Source organism: Ornithorhynchus anatinus, chromosome 2 (genome assembly GCF_004115215.2).
Source record: "Ornithorhynchus anatinus isolate Pmale09 chromosome 2, mOrnAna1.pri.v4, whole genome shotgun sequence".
NCBI classification, from domain to species: Eukaryota; Metazoa; Chordata; class Mammalia; order Monotremata; family Ornithorhynchidae; genus Ornithorhynchus; species Ornithorhynchus anatinus.
In genome coordinates, this window is record NC_041729.1 from 135,478,107 (window position 1) to 135,498,811 (window position 20,705).

Below are 20,705 nucleotides of genomic sequence, written 5' to 3' on the forward strand. Positions count from 1 at the left end.
GAGGGAAGTGACCAGAGGAGAGTGAGTTAAGTGCCCAGGTGAGCGTGAATTAAGTGTCGAGGGGAGGGGGAATTTCCCATCTAATCCCAGATAATGATCAGAGGTCTGAGGAGAAGATGACAATTCTGAGTCCCTCCCGTTCAATCAATCAACGGTATTTATTGAGAGCCTACTATGTGCAGACCACTGTTCTAAGCACTTGGGAGAGTACAATAGAAGAGAATAAGCAGCCACTTTCCCTGCCCAGAATGAGTTTACAGTCTAGAAGATCAGGCGGCAAACCCCAGTCAGCTGGGCTGTGAAAGCCGGCTTCTTTGGGCAGAAGGGTCCAGTTCCTTAATCAAACCGCTCCTCTCTCCCCATTTCCCCACTGTCCCCGTTTCCGTTTAGCAGACCCCGTTTCTGGCTCCCGGGGACTTCACGGGGAGAAGAGACTGCCTTCCCGGTGCTTGTATGCCCGTCCCATCCGAGGTAAGTGGGTACCGCCCAGCGGCCCGCCGGCCTAGAGAGGGGCTCGCTGGCTAGGTGACACGATCAGCATGGCAGAGCCGGGAGCTTTGTCAACGCCTGGGCATGGAGAGGGGCCCAGAAACCCAGGAGACTGAGGCCAGGGTGGGGAGAGAGCAGGCCAAGAGGGTACAATTTTCCAGCAAATCATTATTATTTTTGCCCGTGTCCTGCCTCTGGATTGCCCTCCCTCTTCATATCCTACGGACCATCACTCTCCCCACCTTCAAAGCCTTATTGAAGGCCCATCTCTTCCAAGAGGCCTTCCCCATCTAAGCCCTCATTTCCTCTTCTCCCTCTCCCTTCTGCGTCACCCTTGCACTTGACTCCCTTTATCCCCCCTTCCCTCAGCTCCAAATCTCCCGGCTCTGCCCCGCCGATCGTTACTGATCTGTTACTGATTTGTACATTCCAAGCACTTAGTACAGTGCTCTGCACATAGTAAGCGCTCAATAAATATTATTGAATGAATGAATGAGTGTCACCACAGCCCATAGCCGTATTTTATTTATTTCTGTTAATCTCTGTCTCTCCCTCTAGATTGTAAACTCATGCTGGGCAGGGAATGTCTCTACCAATTCTGTTAGACTGTTTCACTGTACTCTCCCAGGCTCTAATACAGTCTCTGCACACAGTAAGTATTCAATAAATACAGCAGATTGATTGTGGTGTTTTTTTAAGTGCTTATGTGCCAAGCACTGTCCTAAGCGCTGGGATAGATACAAGGTAATGAGGTCCCATAGGAGGCCCACGGTCCAAGTCGGCGGGAACACAGGTATCGAATCCCCATTTTGCAGTGAGGGAACTGAGGCACGGAGAAGTGACTTGCCCGAGGTCACCCAGCAGATGAGCGGCGGAGCCGGGATCGGAACTGAGGTCTTTTGACGCCCAGGCCTGGGAGCTTTCCATTGTAGGGAGGCAGTGTGGCTCAGTGGAAAGAGCCCGGGACTGGGAGTCAGAGGTCATGGGTTCGAATCCCGGCTCTGCCACTTGTCAGCTGTGTGACTGTGGGCAAGTGACTTCACTTCTCTGTGCCTCAGTTCCCTCAACTGTAAAACGGGGATTAAAACTGTGAGCCTCACATGGGACAACCTGATTCCCCTGTGTCTACCCCAGCGCTTAGAACAGTGCTCCGCACATAGTAAGTGCTTAACAAATACCAACATTATTATTATCATTATTAGGCCACACTGCTTCTCTGACAACAAGTAAGCCGCCGATGTGGGATATAATAATAAGAAGGAGCAGCTGAGCTGAGCGAGCTGGTGTCCAGGTGTTTCGTTTAGGGATTGCCAGACTCCCACCAGGCCCAGCCAGAATTTGGGTGGTGCAAGACACGGCCGGGTTTTTGTCAGAGCAGTTTAACGAGAGCTACTAATCCGCTCAGTTCTTGATCCAGGCCCTCTTCTCTGGCTTTCCCTTGGGCTTGGCGTGCAGTCTCAGCCAAGCTTTCTGCCCACCTCTGCAGCTGGAGATGAAGATAAATCTGGAGAGAAGCAGCGAGGGTCTAGTGAAAAGAGCCCGGGCCTGGGACTCAGAAGACCTGGGTTCTAATCCTGGTTCTGCCTCCTGCCTGCTGCCTGCCTGTCGCTCGACCCTCGGTTTCCTCTTCTGTAAAATGGGAATTCAATACCTGTTCTCCCTCCCTGTTCATCTGTGTGTCTTGCGTGGGTCAGGGTCTCCCCTGAGGGATGGTTATAATTCCCGCTCTTTCCCAGCACTTAGTATTGTGCTCCGCGTATAGTAAATGCTTAGTAAATACTGTCAACTCGATGATCTTGCATCTACCCCGGCGCTGAGTACAGTGTTCGGCACATAGTAAGCGCTTAGCGAGTCCGACAGTCATTGCTACTATTATTACAGTTGGTCATGTGGTGGGGGAAGAGGTGGGGCGTTTGTTTTATGGGATCATTAAGAACTGACTGTATGCTAGGCACTGTACTGAGTGCTGGGGTAGATATTCATTCATTCAATAGTATTTATTGAGCGCTTACTATGTGCAGAGCACTGTACTAAGCCCTTGGAATGTACAAATCGGCAACAGACACAGTCCCTGCCCATTGACGGGCTTACAGTCTAATCGGGGGAGACGGACAAAAACAATAGCAATAAATAGAATCAAGATATGAGTTAATTAGATTGGACACGCTGGGGTAGATACGAGTTAATTAGGTTGGACACAGTCCCTGTCCCCCATTGACGTTGCAGAGGCACAGAGAAGTGAAGTGACTTGTCCCAGGACACAGCAGACCCGAGATTAGAACCCAGGTCCCTCTGACTCCCAGGCCCGTGCTTTATCCATTAGCCCGTGCTGCTTCTTGAGGCGGATGAGGAGCAGTTCTGAGAACCAAAGGCCCAGCTCCGTCACTGACTTGAGCTTCCAGGCAAGGCACGTTGTGTACGCGCCTTAGCTTCTCCCCGTAGAGAATCGGGAGAGAGGGAGGGAGGGAGGGAATTCTGGGCTCCTGTGGGACCCCAGGCAAGCCACTTAACCTCTCTGTGCCTCTGCTTCCTCATCTGTAAAATGGGAAGAATAATAACTCTGCCTCTCCCTACCTCACCGGGATGTTGTGAGGATCAAATGGTAAAAATTCAAGTTTTTTTTAATTATTCTGGATTATTTTTGATCACAGTCTCTAGACTCTTGTGAGCTTGTTTTTTAGGGGTTTTTTTGTGGTATTTGTTAAGCGCTTGCTATGTGCCAGGCCCTATTCCAAGCACTGGGGTGGATACAAGCAAATCAGGTTGGATCATTCCCTGTCACAGTCTCAATCTCATTTTACAGATGAGGTAACTGAGACCCAGAGAAATGAAGTGATTTGCCTAAGGTCACACAGCAGACAAGCGGCGGAGCCGGGATTAGAACTCATGACCTTCTGGTTCCCAGCCCCGTGCTCTATCCACTAAGCCGTGCCATAGGGAACATGCCTACCCAACTCTGTTATATCGTACTCTCCCAAGCGCTTAGAACAGTGCTCTGCATATAGTAAGCGTTCGATAATTACAGTTGGTTGATTCCTTATTCACCATTATGAATGACACTCACTAATGGAATTTTGTCCAGATCACTGGATGCTAGGTAATAATAATAATTGGGGTATTTGTTAAGCACTTACTATATGCCAGGCCCTTTACTGGGGTAGATACAAGCAAATCGGGTTGGACACAGGTGAAGTGTGAAGCTCCCACTTAGGCCGCGAGTCCCACGTGGGACAAGGACTGCATCCGATCAACTTATATTTTATCTACCCCAGCCCTTAGTACAGTGCTTGGCACCTAATAAGCATTTAAAATACCAAAATATAGCGTTAAAACAGCCCTCTGGCTATGAGTGGCATCTCTAGAGTCTTTGCCGGTTTCAAAGGCCTTCCCAAACATCAAAGCAAGACATCTTCAAAGCCCTCTATCTGGTAGGATTGACAGCATGATTGTTAGAAGACTCATTTTTTTTTTTTTCTTCAAATTAAGTTCTCCCTCAGAAGTCGTGGAGTAGAGGTTTAAGCCTGGGAGGAAAACTTCGGAGCTTCAGTTCTGAGTTTATCAATCGTATTTACCGAGTGCTTACTGGGTAGAGTGCTATACTAACAGCTTGGGAGAGTACAACAGAAAAAAGTCGGTAGACACGTTCCCTTGCCGCCAATGAGCTTACGGCTTTGAGGGGGATACGGACATTAATACGAATAAATAAATGGGGGAAACGTACATAAGTGCTGCAAGGGTGAGGGAGGGGTGAAGAAAGGGAGCAAATCTGACTGCTACCAGCCATTTTTGCAAAACTGGAGATAATGTCTGTGAAGTTTCTGCAGGGTGTGGTTGAGTTTTCTAATTCGGAGACGGGGGCGAGATATATCACCGCAGGCCGTTGGGGGAGTGCAGTGCATGGAGGTAGGGTAGAGAGGAGGGCAGTGCTGAAGGGAGGGAGAACTTTGTGGGTTCTCTCCAAGACTCCTTTGCTCAGACCTCGGGCCAAATATCCGGACAGAGGCGCCGGAGTCTGGGCTGGAAGGAAGGAAGGGTGGGACCGGGCCAGGCAGAGACCCCACGCCGGAACAGACGGGAGAGAGGCAGAGGGAGCAGGTCGACGATGAGACCAAGAATCACTAGGGCGGACGCTAAGTAAATGGCATCAGGGTGGGACTCAGGAGACACCCTCCATAATACAGCAGAGAGAGCAATAATAATACTAATAATTGTGGTATTTGTTAATAATAATGATGGTATTTGTTAAGCGCTTCCTATGTGCCGAGCACTGTTCTAAGCGCAAGGTGATCAGAATGTCCCACGTGGGGCTCACAGTCTTAATCCCCGTTTCACAGATGAGGTCAGTGAAGCATAGAGAAGTGAAGTGACTTGCCCAAAGTCACAGAGCCAGGCCCTGTACTAAGCGATGGGGTGGATACAAGCAAATCAGGTTGGATTCAAGCCCTGTCCCACATGGGGTTCACAGTCTTAATCCCCATTTTACAGATGAGGTAACCGAGGCACAGAGAAGTGAAGTAAATAATGATAATTACGGTACTTAAGTGCTCATTGTCAACAAGCCCTGTACTAAGCGCTGGGGCAGATACAAGTTAATTGGCTCGGATACAGTCCCTGTCCCACGTGGAGCTCAAGTCTTAATCCCCATTTTACAGATGAGGTAACTGAGCCCAGAGAAGTGAAGTGATTTGCCTAAGGTCACCCAGCGGACAAGTTCTCTTTTCCAGTATATGGAGCAGAGGGCTGGATCACGGAGGGCAGTTGGGATGAGAGAAGGGTCTAGAGAAGGATGTTCTCCCGAGAAGCAAGGAATCAGGAGCCTAGAAACAGAAGGCACCGACAGCTTGAATGCCAAAAATGCGCCACTCAGATGGAGGGAGAGCAGCAGTGTGGCCTAATGGGTAGAGCCTCGGTGTCCGAAGGACCTGGGGTCCAATCCCAGCTCTGCCACTTGTCTGCTGTGTGACCTCGGCCAAGTCACTTCTTTGTGCCTTAGTTCTGTAAAATGGGGACTAAAACTGAGCCCCGTGTGGGACATGGACTGAGTCCAACCTGATATCTGCCCCAGCACTTAGTACGGTGCCTGGCACATAGTAAGCGCTTATTAAATCCCATCAAAAAGAAAAAAAAAACTGGGGGCACCTCAAGGAATCCCTGCTCTCTGGAGGCAGATCGTGGGAAAGCATTTCTAGAGAGATCTGGCAATACATCATGTGATGGCTTGTTTGAATCGTCGGCCATCCCCAAACCCCTTTTTCCTTTACCTTCGGCCACCCCACAGACATTGGCGTACACGTCAAGGATCTTTTTCCGTCGACTTTGAATCTGCAGGACACAAAACAGAGAGAGCGTATCATCCTTAGCGAAGGCCACTGATGTGGACTAACAGAGCATCTCCTCGACACGGAACAGCCCGCGCCGAAAATACCCCACCCAACCTCTCCCCTTGAAGTGCAGGGTTCTAACAGCCAGGTGGGAAGGGATTAGATGGCCAGGGAGAAAAATCTCCCATCCACCGCTTTGTTGCGCGGCCCATCGCAAGGGACTTTAACGAGGCACTGCATTAAGTGGGTTGCTTCCTTTTAGCGGGACGCTTAAGCAAGAGACCTGGGGAATAGTCAAGGAAGATTTGGAAGAACAGAAGCAATTATTGAAGTGAAGAGCGTTCCCATTTCCTGGCCAGAAATTCCCCTAATCTCAGCTGCAGCTACAGTACATCATTTCGCCGCACTTATGAATAATGGGTGTTTGTGAAAGCCCGGAGTGTTGGCTGTGGGACCGTACCCCGGTGGATTTGTTGTTGGTGGTGGAAGATTTATCTCTCGTCAGATGAACTAGCGATAACAAGCACAACTCCGGGGATCCTTGCTTGTCAACGGCGGCTTCTTCATCGCTATCCATGCTCCGGCTCAGCAGCTGCTCGTTCTCGGAAGAGGCGTCGTTTTCACTGGAAAAACAAGCCGATCGATCGATCGGTGGCATTTATGGAGCACTTACTCTGTGCTGAGTGCTCAGTCCATCCACTCCAGTGCGTATTTCAGCCTGCCGACCGGATCATTTTTCTACAAAACCGTTGGGTCCGTATTTCCCCACCCCTGAAGAAACTCCAGTTCTGACCCCATCTACGGTCGCTAACGGAAAAGCTTTACCATCGGGTTTAAAGCACTCAATCGCCTTGCTCCTACCTACCCACGGGGAAGCAGCGTGGCTCAGCGGAAAGAGCCCGGGCTTGGGAGACAGAGGTCATGCGTTCGAATCCCGGCTCTGCCACTTGTCAACTATGTGACTGTGGGCAAGTCATTTCACTTCTCTGGGCCTCAGTTACCTCATCTGTAAAATGGGGATTAAGACCGTGAGCCTCACGTGGGACAATCTGATTACCCTGTATCTACCCCAGCGCTAATAGTAAGCGCTTAACAAATGCCAACATTAGTATTATTATTATTACCCGACCACCACTTTTCCTTGTCAAGATTCGCAGAAACTGCCTCTCCACTCCTGGCTAGGATTAATGGAAGCCTATTTCCAGGAGATTTCACCTCAACTACTAGATCAAAACTACACGCTTGGAAGCAAGGCCCATGGGGACTCTCGCTTTGTGCCTGGACTCAAACGGGCTGGAATGGGCAAGTCCCCGAAGGGAGGAATTACAGGGCTACCCGAGGGCTACCTCATCCCACAGCCGTGGTGACGGGAAGTGACCTGTTAAGCCTCGGCAACGGAGGACTGTGTCAGGTGTACGTTTTGGGCCCCGTGGCGAATGCTACTCTCCGAATTCTCCTCAGAAACCAACACAGCCGCACTGCGTTCATTAAGGGCTTAAAACTAGGGGGAAGTGAGCTACGGAAAAATCACTCAAAATATATTAAAAACATAGTCTTTTATAAGAATTTTATCTTCCCCTCGTGCTTTGGGCTGAAGCCTTAAAAAGGAATTATATTTGCTGGTAACTGGGTGATAATCACGCCGCCCACACAACAACCTGACCCATGAGACTCAGCAGTGAAATAATAATAGTAATAATAATGTTGGTATTTGTTAAATGCTTACTATGTGCCAAGCACTGTTCTAAGCACTGGGGTAGATACAAGGTAATCAGGCTGTCCCACGTGGGGCTCACAGCCTTCATCCCCATTTTCCAGATGAGGTAACTGAGGAACAGAAAAATTAAGTGGCTTGCCCAAAGTCGCACAGCTGACAAGTGGCGGAGCCGGGATTACAACCGACCACCTCTGACTCCCAAGCCTGTGCTCTTTCCATTTTGTGTCAAGCACTGTTCTAAAAGCTGGGGTTGATACAATATCTCATCAGGATGGACATAATAAGAATAATGTTGATATTTGTTAAGCGCTTACTATGTGCAGAGCACTGTTCTAAGCGCTGGGGTAGACAGGGGAATCAGGATGTCCCACGTGGGGCTCCCAGTCTTAATCCCCATTTGACAGATGAGGGAATTGAGGCGCCGAGAAGTGAAGTGACTTGCCCAAAGTCACACAGCTGTCAAGTGGCCCAGCGGGGATTCGAACCCATGACCTCTGACTCCAAAGCCCACGCTCTTTCCACTGAACCACGCTGCTTCTCTCTCCCAAGTGCTTAGTACAGTGCTCCGCACACAGTGAGGGCTCAATAAATACCACCGGTTGATTGACAGTGGTGCCAGGATTCTTGGGGGGGGGCCCGGGTGATTGGGGAGCAGCGTGGCTCAGTGGAAAGAGCGTGGGCTTTGGAGTCAGAGGTCATGGGTTCGACTCCCAGCTCTGCCACTTGTGAGCTGTGTGACTGTGGGCAAGTCACTTAACTTCTCTGTGCCTCAATTCCCTCATCTGTAAAATGGGGATTAACTGTGAGCCTCACGTGGGACAACCTGATTACCCTGTATTTCCCTCGGCGCTTAGAACAGTGCTCTGCACATAGTAAGCGCTTAACAAATATCAACATTATTACTGTCGTCCTGTGGTCCTTCATCCCCTTGATTGATCGATCGATCAATCAGTGGTATTCATTGAGTGTTTACTATGTGCTGAGCACTTTACTAAGCATTTGGGAGAGCGTGACACAACAAAATCATTGGACACATTCCCTGACCATGGTGAGCTTACAGCCTAGAGGATAAAGGATGGAGCAGCAGACATCTCTAACTTCTAGAGTCCAGACACCTGGATTCTAATGCTGGCTTCACCACTTGAGTGCTGTGTGACCTCGAGGCAGTCACTTAACCTCTCTGTGCCCAGTTTCCTCATCTGTAAAAATGAGGATAAGATACTTGGTCTCCCTCCCTCCTAGACTGTGAGTCTCAGGCAGGGTCTGTGTCCAATTTGATGATTCTATCTCTACCCCAGTGCTTAGTACAGTGCTTGGCACATAGAAGGAGAGCTTAATAAGTACAACAATAAGAATAATAACAATAATTCTAATATTTAAGTGCTTACTCCTGTACTAAGGACGGGGGTAGATACAAGATAATCAGGTCCAGCATAGTGCTCATAGTAAAAGTAGGAAGGAGAACAGGTGTTGAATCCCCATTTTCAGATGAGGAAACTGAGGCACAGGAAAGTTAAGTGATTTGCTCAAGGTCTGTGTGGTAGATCCGGGATTAGAACCCAGGTCCTCTGCTTCCCAGGCCCTTGCTCTTATTATCATTGATGAAATGAACCAGGCTGTCAGCGTGACCTGGTTTATTCAACAAAGATCTCCGGATCCCAGAATCGGGATCTGAATCTGATCTTCCTCATCCGCCCTCTCTCGACCTGGGTCCGAGTCCTGGGAGTCTCCCAAAGTCCCTACGGCCCCAAATCTGGGTCACCGAGCGTGGTTTACCTCTTAACGGTCTTTGCCGGAGTGGCCGTCAGCTTCTCAAACTCATCCTTTTCGGTGAATATCACTCCGTTCTCTGCAGGGTAACGGGAAGGAGGGAGGAGAGGTCAAAATTGGCATCAAGGCTATGGAAGAAGGGTATTTGCTTCCTCTGCTGTCTGATTCTGGAGAAGGGCTAAATCCACTCATTTCATGACTCCCCAGGGATCAAGACACCACTTCCCCTGATCTCTCTGCTCCCCAGCAGTAGAGCCGAAGCAATTAGGAGAGACGGCTGGGTAGGATGGGAACTAAACGGGGACCTCAATCCCTCGGTAGCCCAGGCGCGAAAGTAGAAAGTTGAATGCCAACCTTGGACTTCTCTCTTCTCTTCCGGCTTGCTGACTTGGGCCTCCACGTTTTTGACCGAGTGGCTGGTGCAGCAGGCTGGAAGAGGAACGAAGAGCCCATTAGGGGATGAGCCGAGGGAGGGAGGGAAAGGGGGGAAGCTGGGTAGAGTTGTGACGGTTACCTTGAGCGGAAGGCTTGGTTTTCACAATGTAAAACATGATGATGAGGACGATGGCGATGGCCATGATGAAGATGGTAGACATGGCGATGATCAGGGCGGTGGCCAGGTGCCCTTGCCCTGCCAGGTCTTTACAGCCCGGGGAGAAAGAAGGAAACTCCTGGTTATCGCACGGTGGCAGAGAACTCTTGATGCACACTTAGGACTGTCAGAACATTTTCATGCGATCAGGCGCCAGGTCCTTGCCCGTTTATTCATTCAATTGGTTATTGAGCGCTTACTTTTAGCAACTACATTTAAAGAACAGGTGCATTTTGATAAGGGGCATCCCGGCTGATGCCCGAGGAAGCCCTGCCGCAGAGGTGGAGCAGTCAATAATGATAAGTGACATTTGCCAAACATTGCACTAAGCGCCGCGGCAGATAGCTAGTTAATCAGGATGGACTCAGCCCCACGTAGAGAACAGGGAGTGAATCCCCATTTGACAGATGAGGAAACCGAGGCAGAGAGCAGGCAAGATCATGCAGCAGGTACACGGTGACAGAGCTGGGATTAGAACTCAGGTCCTCTTGATCTCCAACCCCTTGCTCATTTTACGAGGCCTTGCTGCTTCTCAATCATCCGTCATAACCTAGGATGTGTTCCCTTTGCCCTGGGATTGTGCCCGGAAAAAAAACCACCAAAAAAAATTGCCAACAAATCTGGGTAAAGGTGAACCACTTTCACATAGTAAAAAGGGAATTGGGTTCCCATCCCTGAGTGAGCAACTTATTGATATTGTAGAAGCTAGATACACTGTTCCAAAAGGTGGCTAAAAGACCAGCGACCCAGAGCTTGAGCTTTAAACTCCCAAACGTCGCTCTTTCTGCCTTTTGGATGGGTAATCTGAGGACTGTATTGGTAAAACTCTCTCACCAAACAGCCCCTTGCTCTACGGTGGCGAGGCCAGCATTCTAAGACAAGGAGGAGCCTGCGAATGTGAAGAGTCAATCGATCGATGGTATTTATTGAGCACTTACTCTTTGTAGAACACTGTACTAAATGTTCGGGGGAATATATGTGATTTGTTCTCCGTTTTCAAAGACGACAACACTGATGGGGCAGTCCTTCTCTGAGTGTCACTGAAAAATCAATCTTATTTATTGAGCACTTCCTGTGTGCAGAGCACTGTACTAAGCCCCTGGGAGAGTACAATATAACAATAGAACACGCCAGCGTAGGATTGGCAGTCCTGGCCTAATTGAACATATGGAAAGGGAGTCTCTTCTGTTGTACTTAATGTTTGTAGCGTCTGGTGCTGTTTTGTTTGGGAGCGTAAAGTGCCGTCGGTAGAAATATTCCTTCCCACAAGGGCATAACAATCTAATTGGGGAGACAGACGTTGAAATAAATTACAGATCGGGAAAGCAGCTGAGTAAAAGGATACAGACATAAGTGAGGTGGAGTGAGTAGAGCGTTTAGAATATGTGCCTGGCACATAGTAAGCACTTAACAAATGCCCTAATTATTGAAGTGCTTAGGGGATAAGGACCCAAAGGTGATGCAGAGGGGAGTCTCCTTAATAATAATAATGTTGGTATTTGTTAAGCACTTACTGTGTGCAAAGCACCGTTCTAAGCGCTGGGGAGGATACAAGGTGATCAGGTTGTCCCACATGGGGCTCACAGTCTTAATCCCCATTTTACAGATGAGGGAACTGAGGCCCAGAGAAGTCAAGTGACTTACCCAAAGTCACACAGCTGACAGGCGGCAGAGCGGGGATTTGAACTCATGATCTCTGACTCCGCAGCCCGTGCTCTTTCCACTGAGCCACGCTGCTTCTCTTGGACCGTGAGGTCCCAGGTGGGACAGGGACTGTGTCCAACCTGATAACTCTGTATCTACCCCAGTGCTTAGAATAGTGTTTGCCACATAGAGAGTGCTTAATAAATACTGTTTATAAAAAAGGATGGGGGAATAGATGGGCAGATGGGAGATTAATTGGGGAAGACTTCCTGGAGGAGGAGGAGATTTCAATTTCTGTCCCTGTGAGCCCCATGAGGGACAGGGACTGTGTCCCACATGATTACCTTGTATCTACCTAGCTGAGAACAGTGCTTGATACATAGTAAGCACTTAACAAATATAACTTTTATTATCATTTTTTATGTTGATGATGAATCAGTCCAACGATGGTAGTTATTGGGCGCTTACTATGTGCAGAGCACTAAGCCCTTGGGAGAGAATGAAACAACAGAATTAGCAGACACGTTCCCTGCTCATAACGACCTTAAGATGATGATGATGATGTGATTTTAGAGGACTCTGATGGTGGGGAGAATGGTGGAGGGGGAGGGAGTTCCTGACAGGAGGAAAGACGTGAGGAAGGGGGTCATCGGCAAAAGAGACGAAATCGAAGCCCGTTAAGTTGGAGTTAGAGGATTGAAGTGGAATCCAGTTTTACTTAGGTATTTTATGTTGCCAAAGGTAAAAAAAAAAAAAAAGGGAAATAATAATCTTCAGGTGGCAGCCTGGGAAAAAACAATGACTAGAGAACTATTAAAGTAGCAAAGTAGGAAAATTAGTCTCTGCAAGTGAAGGAAAGCATGTTTGGCTTGCTTAGCCAAGAGCAGATGATATAATCTTTTTAATATTCTCAGTATTGTGTGCTACCTCCCCGGAGTGTCAGGAGAAATGAGACACATCTATCTCGGCAAGGTTTCACTGGTTTGGCACCCTACATAAATAAGGGGACCCCTAGATACGTTGGGGGATGGGCCAATATTCCCTCCAAGCTCCCCAAAACAATGTTTCCTAAAGAAGAAAAGAACCCAGGGGACGGAAAACCCAGTCTAAAGATTTCTCTGAGATGATTATCCAGCCTTGTTCCTCTCGATACCCTTTCCCAATACTGAAAGGTGGGAAGGAAAACAGCTGTGTGGAATCAAAATGAATGTCTGAGGCCTGAGTCTGGTAGGTAGGTGAGGCTTGGGCAGGGAGTCTGAAGCCTGAGCAGAAGTCAGACTGTGGCATTCCAATCTAGCCCCAAATTCCAAGTCCCATCCTCTCTTCCAGAAAGACGGAGCTCCGACCTCTGGGACCTGTAACCCCTGGACCTTCCCTCAGGCACTGCTCACCACCATCACCTCATTCACAGGTGAGCTCGGGGAGGAAATGGGGCCTTTCCTCCGCACGCTGAGAAGTACCATGGCGTAGGGGAAAGAGCGCAGGCCCGCAGGTCCGCGGATCTGGATTCTAATCCCGGTTCTGCCCCTTGCCTGCTGTGTGAACTTGGGCGAGTCACTCCATTTCTCTGTACCGCAGTCAGTTTCGACCTCTAGGTGGAGGAGGCCTTTTCCTAACCGCTCGATCCCTCCGGCAAGTTCAACGGTCGGCAGCATTTCTTCCCAAACCACTCTAAAACCCAGCCCCGGAAGGCCACTCTGCTTCTAATTTGCTCCGAGTGTTTGCTGTTAAGCCCGAGCAAGTGGCAAGCCATTCTCTGGCTCAGCTCGGGGTGAGAAAATGGTTTAGAGGAGCAGGGAATGCATCAGGAATCTTCCCGGTAATGATTCCTCCCCCTCACGGTCCGTCCCCTTCTGTTTCTGTGGAGGGGAAATCCGGAAGCTCCAACCCCGGCTCTTTACTCACCTTTATGTGCGTGCTGGAAAGGTGAAAGGGTGCTGGTTCCAGAGGTACTGGGAGAGCTAGCCGCAGCTCCTGAGGAGGAACCCACACCTGCAAAGCAGAACAAATTGGCCTTCAATCAATCGATCGCTCAATCCATTGCATTTATTGATCACTTACTGCGTGCAGAGCGTGGTACTATGCATTTGGGAGAGTACAGTGAGGCAGAGTTGGAGGACAAGTTCTCTGCCCACCCTACAGTCTAGAAGAGGAGACAGAGGGAGAGACAGTCCCTCTGAAGTTACCTCTAAAGTTACCAGGGAAGCAGTGTGGCCTAGCGGAAAGAGCATGGGTCTAGGAGTCACATTTGCCTGCTGGGTGACCTTGGGTAAGTCACTTAACTTCTCCATACCTCAGTTCCCCTTATCTGCAAAATGGGGATTCAATACCTGTGCTCCCTCCTACTGAGCCCCCGGTGGGACCCGATTATCTTGTATCGATCCCAGCGCTCGCGCTCAGTACGGTGCTTGGCACGTAGTGAGCGCTTAACAAATACCACGGATATAACGGTGGGAAGGGCCCTTCCTCCCCGCAAGCAGCGATTCCAAAGCAGCGAGATCCTAGAATGCAGCTAATGATGATAATAATTGCGGTATTTAAGTGCTTACCCTGTGCCAGGCACTGTACTAAGCAGTGGGGTGGATACAAGCAAATGGGGTTGGACACAGTCCCTGTCCCACTAGGGGTTCACAGTCTCAATCCCCATTTTAAAGATGAGGTAACTGAGGCCCAGAGAAGTGAAGTGACTTGCCCAAGGACACACAGCAGAAAAGTGGCAGAGCCGGGATTAGAACCCATGACCTCTGACTTCCAGGCTCGTGCTCTAGACACTCTGCCATGCTGCCTCTCATCCATCCATCCGAAATATTTCTTGAGCATCTACTATGTGCACAGCACTATGGTGAGCACCTGGGGAGAAGCTAATAGGGTTAGTAGACATGGTTGCTGCTGTGAAGGAGTTTATATCCTAGCAGGGGAGACAGACCTGGAAAGGGGATCTGAGAAGCAGCATGGCTTAGTGGATAGATCGCAGGCCTGGGAGTCAGAAGGTCAGGGGTTCTAATCCCGGCTCTGAAACCTGTCTGCTGTGTGACTTGGGGCAAGTCGTTTTACCTCTCTGGGCCTCAGTTACCTCATCTGCCGAATTGGGGATTGAGACGGTGAGCTCCCCGTGGGCAGGGGACCGCGTCCTGTCCGATTTGCTTGTATCCACCCCAGGGTCTAGTACAGCGCCTGGCACATAGTAAGCACTTTACAAACACTGTAGTTATTCTACTTATTATTAAAGGGGTTACAGATATGAGGAAGAGGGAAAAATGGCTAGGTCCATGAGTTGTCCTTAAGAAATATGTGCATCTGTGAGATGGATGCGTAAGTGTAATATACATCTAATATATGTACTGAGGGCCTAGTCATTCTAAGGAAAGGAGGAGCACAAATCCATTTAGCTTTCTGCCGCCCCAGCAATCCTCCTTAGAGCCCCACCAGAAGACTTTTTGGATGATCCAAGGCAAAACATTTTAGTCCAGAAGCAACAGGGCCCAAAGGAAAGAACGCAGGGCCGGGAGTCGTGAGACGTGGGTTCTTGGGTCCCTTTCCCGCTGTGTGACGTCGGGCAAGTCGCCTATCCTCTCTTTGCCTCAGTTCCCTCATCTGAAAATGTGAATAAAATATTTGTTCTGCCTCTCCCTTAGATTGTGAACCCTATGTGGGGTAGAGACGGGTTCTGACCTGGTTGTAGAATATCTATCGCAGTGCTTAGCACATAGTAATAATAATAAGAATCCTAGCAATGATGATAATAGTGACATTTATTAACTGCTTACTATCTACCAAGCGCTGAACTAAACACCAGGGTAAATACGAAATAATCAGTTCTACGTAGGGCTCAGGAGGGAGAACGGGTGTTAAATCCACATTTGGCAGATGAGGGAACTGAGGCACAGAGAAGTCGAGTGATTTGCCCAAGGTCACACAGCAGGCAAGTGGCAGAACTGGGATTAGAACCTAGGTCAGCAAATCAGCCAGTAAATCATATTTATTGTTAATAATAACGATGGTGGTATTTGTTAAGCTCTTACTATGTGCCAGGCACTGTTCTGAGTGCTGGGGTAGATACAAGGTCATCAGTTTGGACACAATCCCTGTCCCACATGGAGCTCACAGTCTTAATCCCCATTTTACAGATGAGCGAACGGAGGCCCAGAGAAGTGAAGTGACTTGCCCCAAGGTCAACCAGCAGTCAGATGGCCGAGCTGGGATTAGAACCCATGACCTTCTGACTCCCAGGTCCGTGCTCTAGCCACTGCACCGAGCACTTACTGTGTGCAGAGCGCTTTACTAAGCCCTTGAGAGACTACAATAAAACTCCCAGGCCTGTGCTCTTTCTAATAATAATAATAATAATAATTGTGGTATTTGTTAAGCGCTTACTATGTGCCAAGCACTGTTCTAAGCACTGGGGGATACAAGGTGATCAGGTTGTCCCACGTGGGGCTCACAGTTGTTTTAATCCCCATTTGACAGATGAGGTAACGAGGCACAGAGAAGTTAAGTGACTTGCCCAAGGTCACACAGCTGACTAGCGGCGGAGCCGGGATTATTTCTCAAGTGTTTAATCGATCTTGTCGACCTTCTTCTTCTTATTGTTATTATTATCATCATTATTACTACGAAACCCCAACATGGAGGTACAAGCAGCGTGACTCAGTGGAAAGAGCATGGGCTTTGGAGTCAGAGATCATGGGTTCGACTCCCTGCTCGGCCACTTGTCAGGTGTGTGACTTTGGGCGAGTCACTTAACTTCTCGGTGCCTCAGTTCCCTCATCTGGAAAATGGGGATGAAGACTGTGAGCCCCACGTGGGACAACCCGATTCCCCTGCATCTACCCCAGCGCTTAGAACAGTGCGAGCGGCCCATAGTAAGCGCTTAACAAATACCGACATTATTCATTAGGATGAGGGATGAGGCCGTAGCCAGTGAAGAATGAGGAGAAATGTCTTCTTTCAGCTTCTCCAATGCAGCGAGGAGACCAGGCTGCCTCTTGCCTTGAAGAATCCTTCGGTTAAAAAGGGATCCATAAGTAACGCAAGAATACATAGCGTCGTCCCGGAGGGCGTCTGATGCCGGGGCACTATTGCCCCAGCTGACCCAATGACCCCGTGTCCTCACTGCCGATAACTTCGTGAGATCAATGAGAACGATCTCGCTCATATCAGTTGCTTGACTTTCTATTAATCCAACGCTGGAGCCGTCATAAAGTGGATTTTGAGGAAGGAAAGGCAGGTCCTGAATCAAGGATGAGATATCAGCACTCCCCAACAGATCAATAACTTCTGTCTCAGTTGTCTCCTCTCGAGCTGTGAGGTTGGAGCACTGAATAATAACAACTACGACATTCATTAAGTTCTTACAAGATGCCAAGCGCTGATAATTATAGTTCTATTAAGGTTTTGCTTCGCGCCAAGCATTGTATTGGGTCCTGGGACAGCTATGAATCCCTGTCCCGCAGGGGCCTCACAATCTATCTCATCCTCATGTTTTACAGAGTAGGAAACTGCGGCACAGAGAAGTTAAGCGGATTGCCCAAGGTCACACAGGAGACCAGTAGCAGAGCAGGAACTCGAACCCAGGTCTCCCGTGGCCCAGTCCCTGCTCTTTCCTCTGGGCCTTGCTGTCGCTACAGGCCACGCGTCACATTTCCACCTGTGGCCCGTTTCCCAGACCTGAGAAAAGCAGCATGGCTGAATGGAAAGAGCAGAGGACCGGAATCAGGAGACCTGAGTTCTAATCATGCATCCTTTGCTTGTCTGCTGTGTGACTTGGGGCAAATCACTTAACTTCTCTATGTCTCAGTTCCCTCAGGTCAATATCCAGTCTCCCTTCCCGTTAGACTTTGAGCCCCATAAAGGCCGGGGATTGTCTACTATCTGATTGCACTGTCTCTTCCCCAGTGCTAAGCACAGTGTTTAGCATGTAGTAAGTTCTTGACAAATACTATAATAATAATCGTTATTATTAGCATTATCGAACCTTGGGGATGTTAATAATAATAATGGTATTTGTTAAGTGCTTAGTATGTGCCAGGCACTGTTCTAAGCGCTGGGGTAGCTGCACGGTAATTGGGTTGGACACAGTCCCTGTCTCACACAGGGCTCACAGTCTTAATCCCCATTTTCCAGATGAGGGAACCGAGGCACAGAGAAGTGAAGTGACTTGCCCAAGGCCACACCACAGACAAGGGGTGGAGCCGGGATTAGAACCCATGACCTTCTGACTCCCAGGCCCGTGCTCTATCCGTTACGCCATGCTGCTTAAACCCCAGAAACGATTTCTCCCTCTTCCCCGTCTTTTCTCCTGAATCCTCTAGGCATTTTTGAAGGCTTACTCTATGTTTAGCACAGTGCTCTGTGCACAGTAAGCACTCAAATACCATTGATTTATTCATTCATTCGTTCAATAGTATTTATTGAGTGCTTACTATGTGCAGAGCACTGTGCTAAGCGCTTGGAATGTACAATTCGGCAACAGATAGAGAATCCCTGCCCAGTGACGGTCTCACGGTCTAATCGGGGGAGACGGACGGACCAAAACAAGACAACATAATCACGATAAATAGAATCAAGGGGATCTACAATATTGACTGAGTCAAAGAGTCACCGGGGAGCACAGAAATCCAGAAGACACTTCACGGCCCTAAAAAGACGACCTCCAGACGATGCTGGGGAAAATAAATTATTGATATATATTAATGTCCGTCTCCCCCTCTAGACTGTAAGCTCCTTGTGGGCGGGGAATGTTTCCGCCACTCTGTTCTGTTGTTATACGTACTCTCCCGAGGACTTAGAACAGTGCTCCGCACACAGAAGGCGCTCAGTAAATAAGACCGATTGAAGGGAGGCTGATTTATTCTGCACTTGGCTGGGTGAGGGCAGAGGTTGGTTAGAGGAGCTGGAGCCGGGGAGTTTTGATGTTGAATGACAGCGCTTTCAGCTGAATGCATACAAAGCAATGCGGGGGAAGGAGTGGAAGTCATTATTTGAGCAGATTGATGTCACGGCTGAAAAATGACTAGTGCTCTGACATTGTGCAGCCCTTTGAAGGGCCCTAAGTCACACGGGCCCTGGCCCATCCCTCGGGAAATTAAACTGTCTGGCAGGGAAGGCGAAATGTCACAGGGCCCCCTCAATAACAAAATATACATGCTCTTTAAATAACGAACCTTAATGTTATGAAACACTGCTTGGCGTGAGAAGGTATCCTATCCCAGGAAAGATAAATAATTCCCTAATACCCTAGTAATAATAATGCCTCGCATTTAGAGAGCTCTTTTATTTTGCAAAAGTGCTTTTACATTACTTAGCTCATTTCTGTCTGCTTAACGTTGCGGGGAGAGGCTGGGATTCTTATCCCCGACTGGCCTCTAGAACGTTAACGGCACAGAGTGGTTAAGTGACTTAAGTGATCACACGGCAGGCCAGTGACGAGGGTGGGACCAGAACCCGGGTTTCCTGACACCCCGACCTGTGCTTTTTCCAATAAGCCATGCTGCTTCCCAGTCATTTCACCACAGAATTAGATAGCTTTACTGATATCAAAAGGAAAAAAGAGAATGAGCATCATTTTTTAAAAAATAAGTCAACCATCCTGATCATCATCTCTCTTGATGATCTCCTCCTCTTCCTCCTCCTTCTCCTCTCTCCTTCTCTTCCTCCTCTTCTTCCCCCCTTCTTCATCTTTCCTCTTCCTTTTTTCTCCCCTCCTTCTCCTCCCCCTTTCCCCTCTTTCTCCTCCTCTTCAATCAATCAATCACTGGTATTTATTGAGAACTGACTTTGTGCTTTGTGTACCAAGAGCTTCGGGTGGTGCGATATAATAGAGTTGGAAAAACAATCCCTGCCCTCAAGGAAGTTACAATTTTAAATAAACTCCACCTCCTCCTCCTCCTCCTCCTCCTCCTCAATAATAATGATAATAATGTTGGTATTTGTTAACCGCTTACTATGTGCGGAGCACTGTTCTAAGTGCTGGGGTGGATGCAGGGTAATCAGATGGTCCCATATGGGGCTCACATTTTTTAATCCCCATTTGTACAGATGAGGTAACTGAGGCACAGAGAAGTTGTGACTTGCCCAAGGTCACACGGCAGAGAGTGGCGGAGTCGGGATTAGAACCCACGACCTCTGACTCCCAAGCCCGTGCCCTTTCCGCTAAGCCGAGCCGCTTAACCGATCAATCACTGGTATTTATTAAGGCTTCTTGTATGTAGAATACTGTACTAAGTGCTCCCCCTCTAGATTGTAAACTCCTTGTGGGCAGGAAAATTCTGTTCTATTGTACTCTTCCAAGTGCTCTGCATCCAGTAAGCGCTCGATAAATACCACTGATTTATTGATCGATTGGGAGAGTACAATATAATAGAATTGCTAGACATTAACTCTGCCCTCAAGGAGCTTACAATTTAGCGTAAGCTCCACCTCCTCCTCTTCCCCTCATCCTCCTTGAACTCTTGTCATGGAGAATCTCACGGAGGGGGAATCCATAACGGGATTGTTAGATATCTAATTAGGCCAGCAGAAGGAAAAGTTTGGTTTATTAGAAGGTCGAGAAAGGGTTGAAATAGATGGGTTCTAAATCTTTAATGGTTTATTAGAGGGAAAGTTAGAAGTCTGGGGTAATTCCTCCTTAACGATGAGCTTTGGGTCCAGGAGGGCAGCAGCGTGGTCTAGTGGATGGAGCTCGGGCCTGGGTTCTAATAACAGTCATAATAATTACGGTATTTAAGTGCTTACTATTTGCCAAGCACTGTTCTAAGGACTCGGCTAAATACAAGCCCATGCGGGGCTCACATTCTCAATCCCCGTCTTACAGCTGAGTCACAGAGAAGTGAAGTGACTTGCCCACACATCCGACAAGTGGCGGAGCCGGGATTAGAACCCACGACCTCTGACTCCCAGGCCCGTGCTCTTGCCCCTAGGCCGTCCCTGCTGCGTCACTTATTTGCTGTGTGACCTTGGGCAAATCACTTCACTTCTCTGTGCTTCAGTTTCTGCATCTTTAAAATGGGGATTAAGACCCTGAGCCCCATGTGGGTCAGGGACTGGGTCCGACTTGATTGACTTGTATCTACCCCGGTGTTTAGAACAGTGCTTGGCACATAGTACACGCTTACTCCCCTCCCTCCGGACTGTAAGCTCCTTTGTGAGCAGGGATTGCGTTTAGTATTGTACT

General features: G+C 48.7%; 1 protein-coding gene across 1 annotated transcript in view; it reads right to left on the reverse strand.

Moving 5' to 3' along the window:
- EDAR (ectodysplasin A receptor) overlaps positions 1 to 20,705 on the reverse strand; it is a 62,125-nt gene that overhangs the window by 1,220 nt on the left and 40,200 nt on the right. The window contains exons 5-10 of the mRNA XM_029051140.2: positions 13,439 to 13,525; positions 9,812 to 9,937; positions 9,652 to 9,726; positions 9,304 to 9,376; positions 6,271 to 6,433; positions 5,751 to 5,811 (exon numbers count right to left, since the gene is read on the reverse strand). Coding sequence (XP_028906973.1) covers positions 5,751 to 5,811; positions 6,271 to 6,433; positions 9,304 to 9,376; positions 9,652 to 9,726; positions 9,812 to 9,937; positions 13,439 to 13,525 — 585 coding nt within the window. The remainder of the gene's footprint in view (positions 1 to 5,750; positions 5,812 to 6,270; positions 6,434 to 9,303; positions 9,377 to 9,651; positions 9,727 to 9,811; positions 9,938 to 13,438; positions 13,526 to 20,705) is intronic.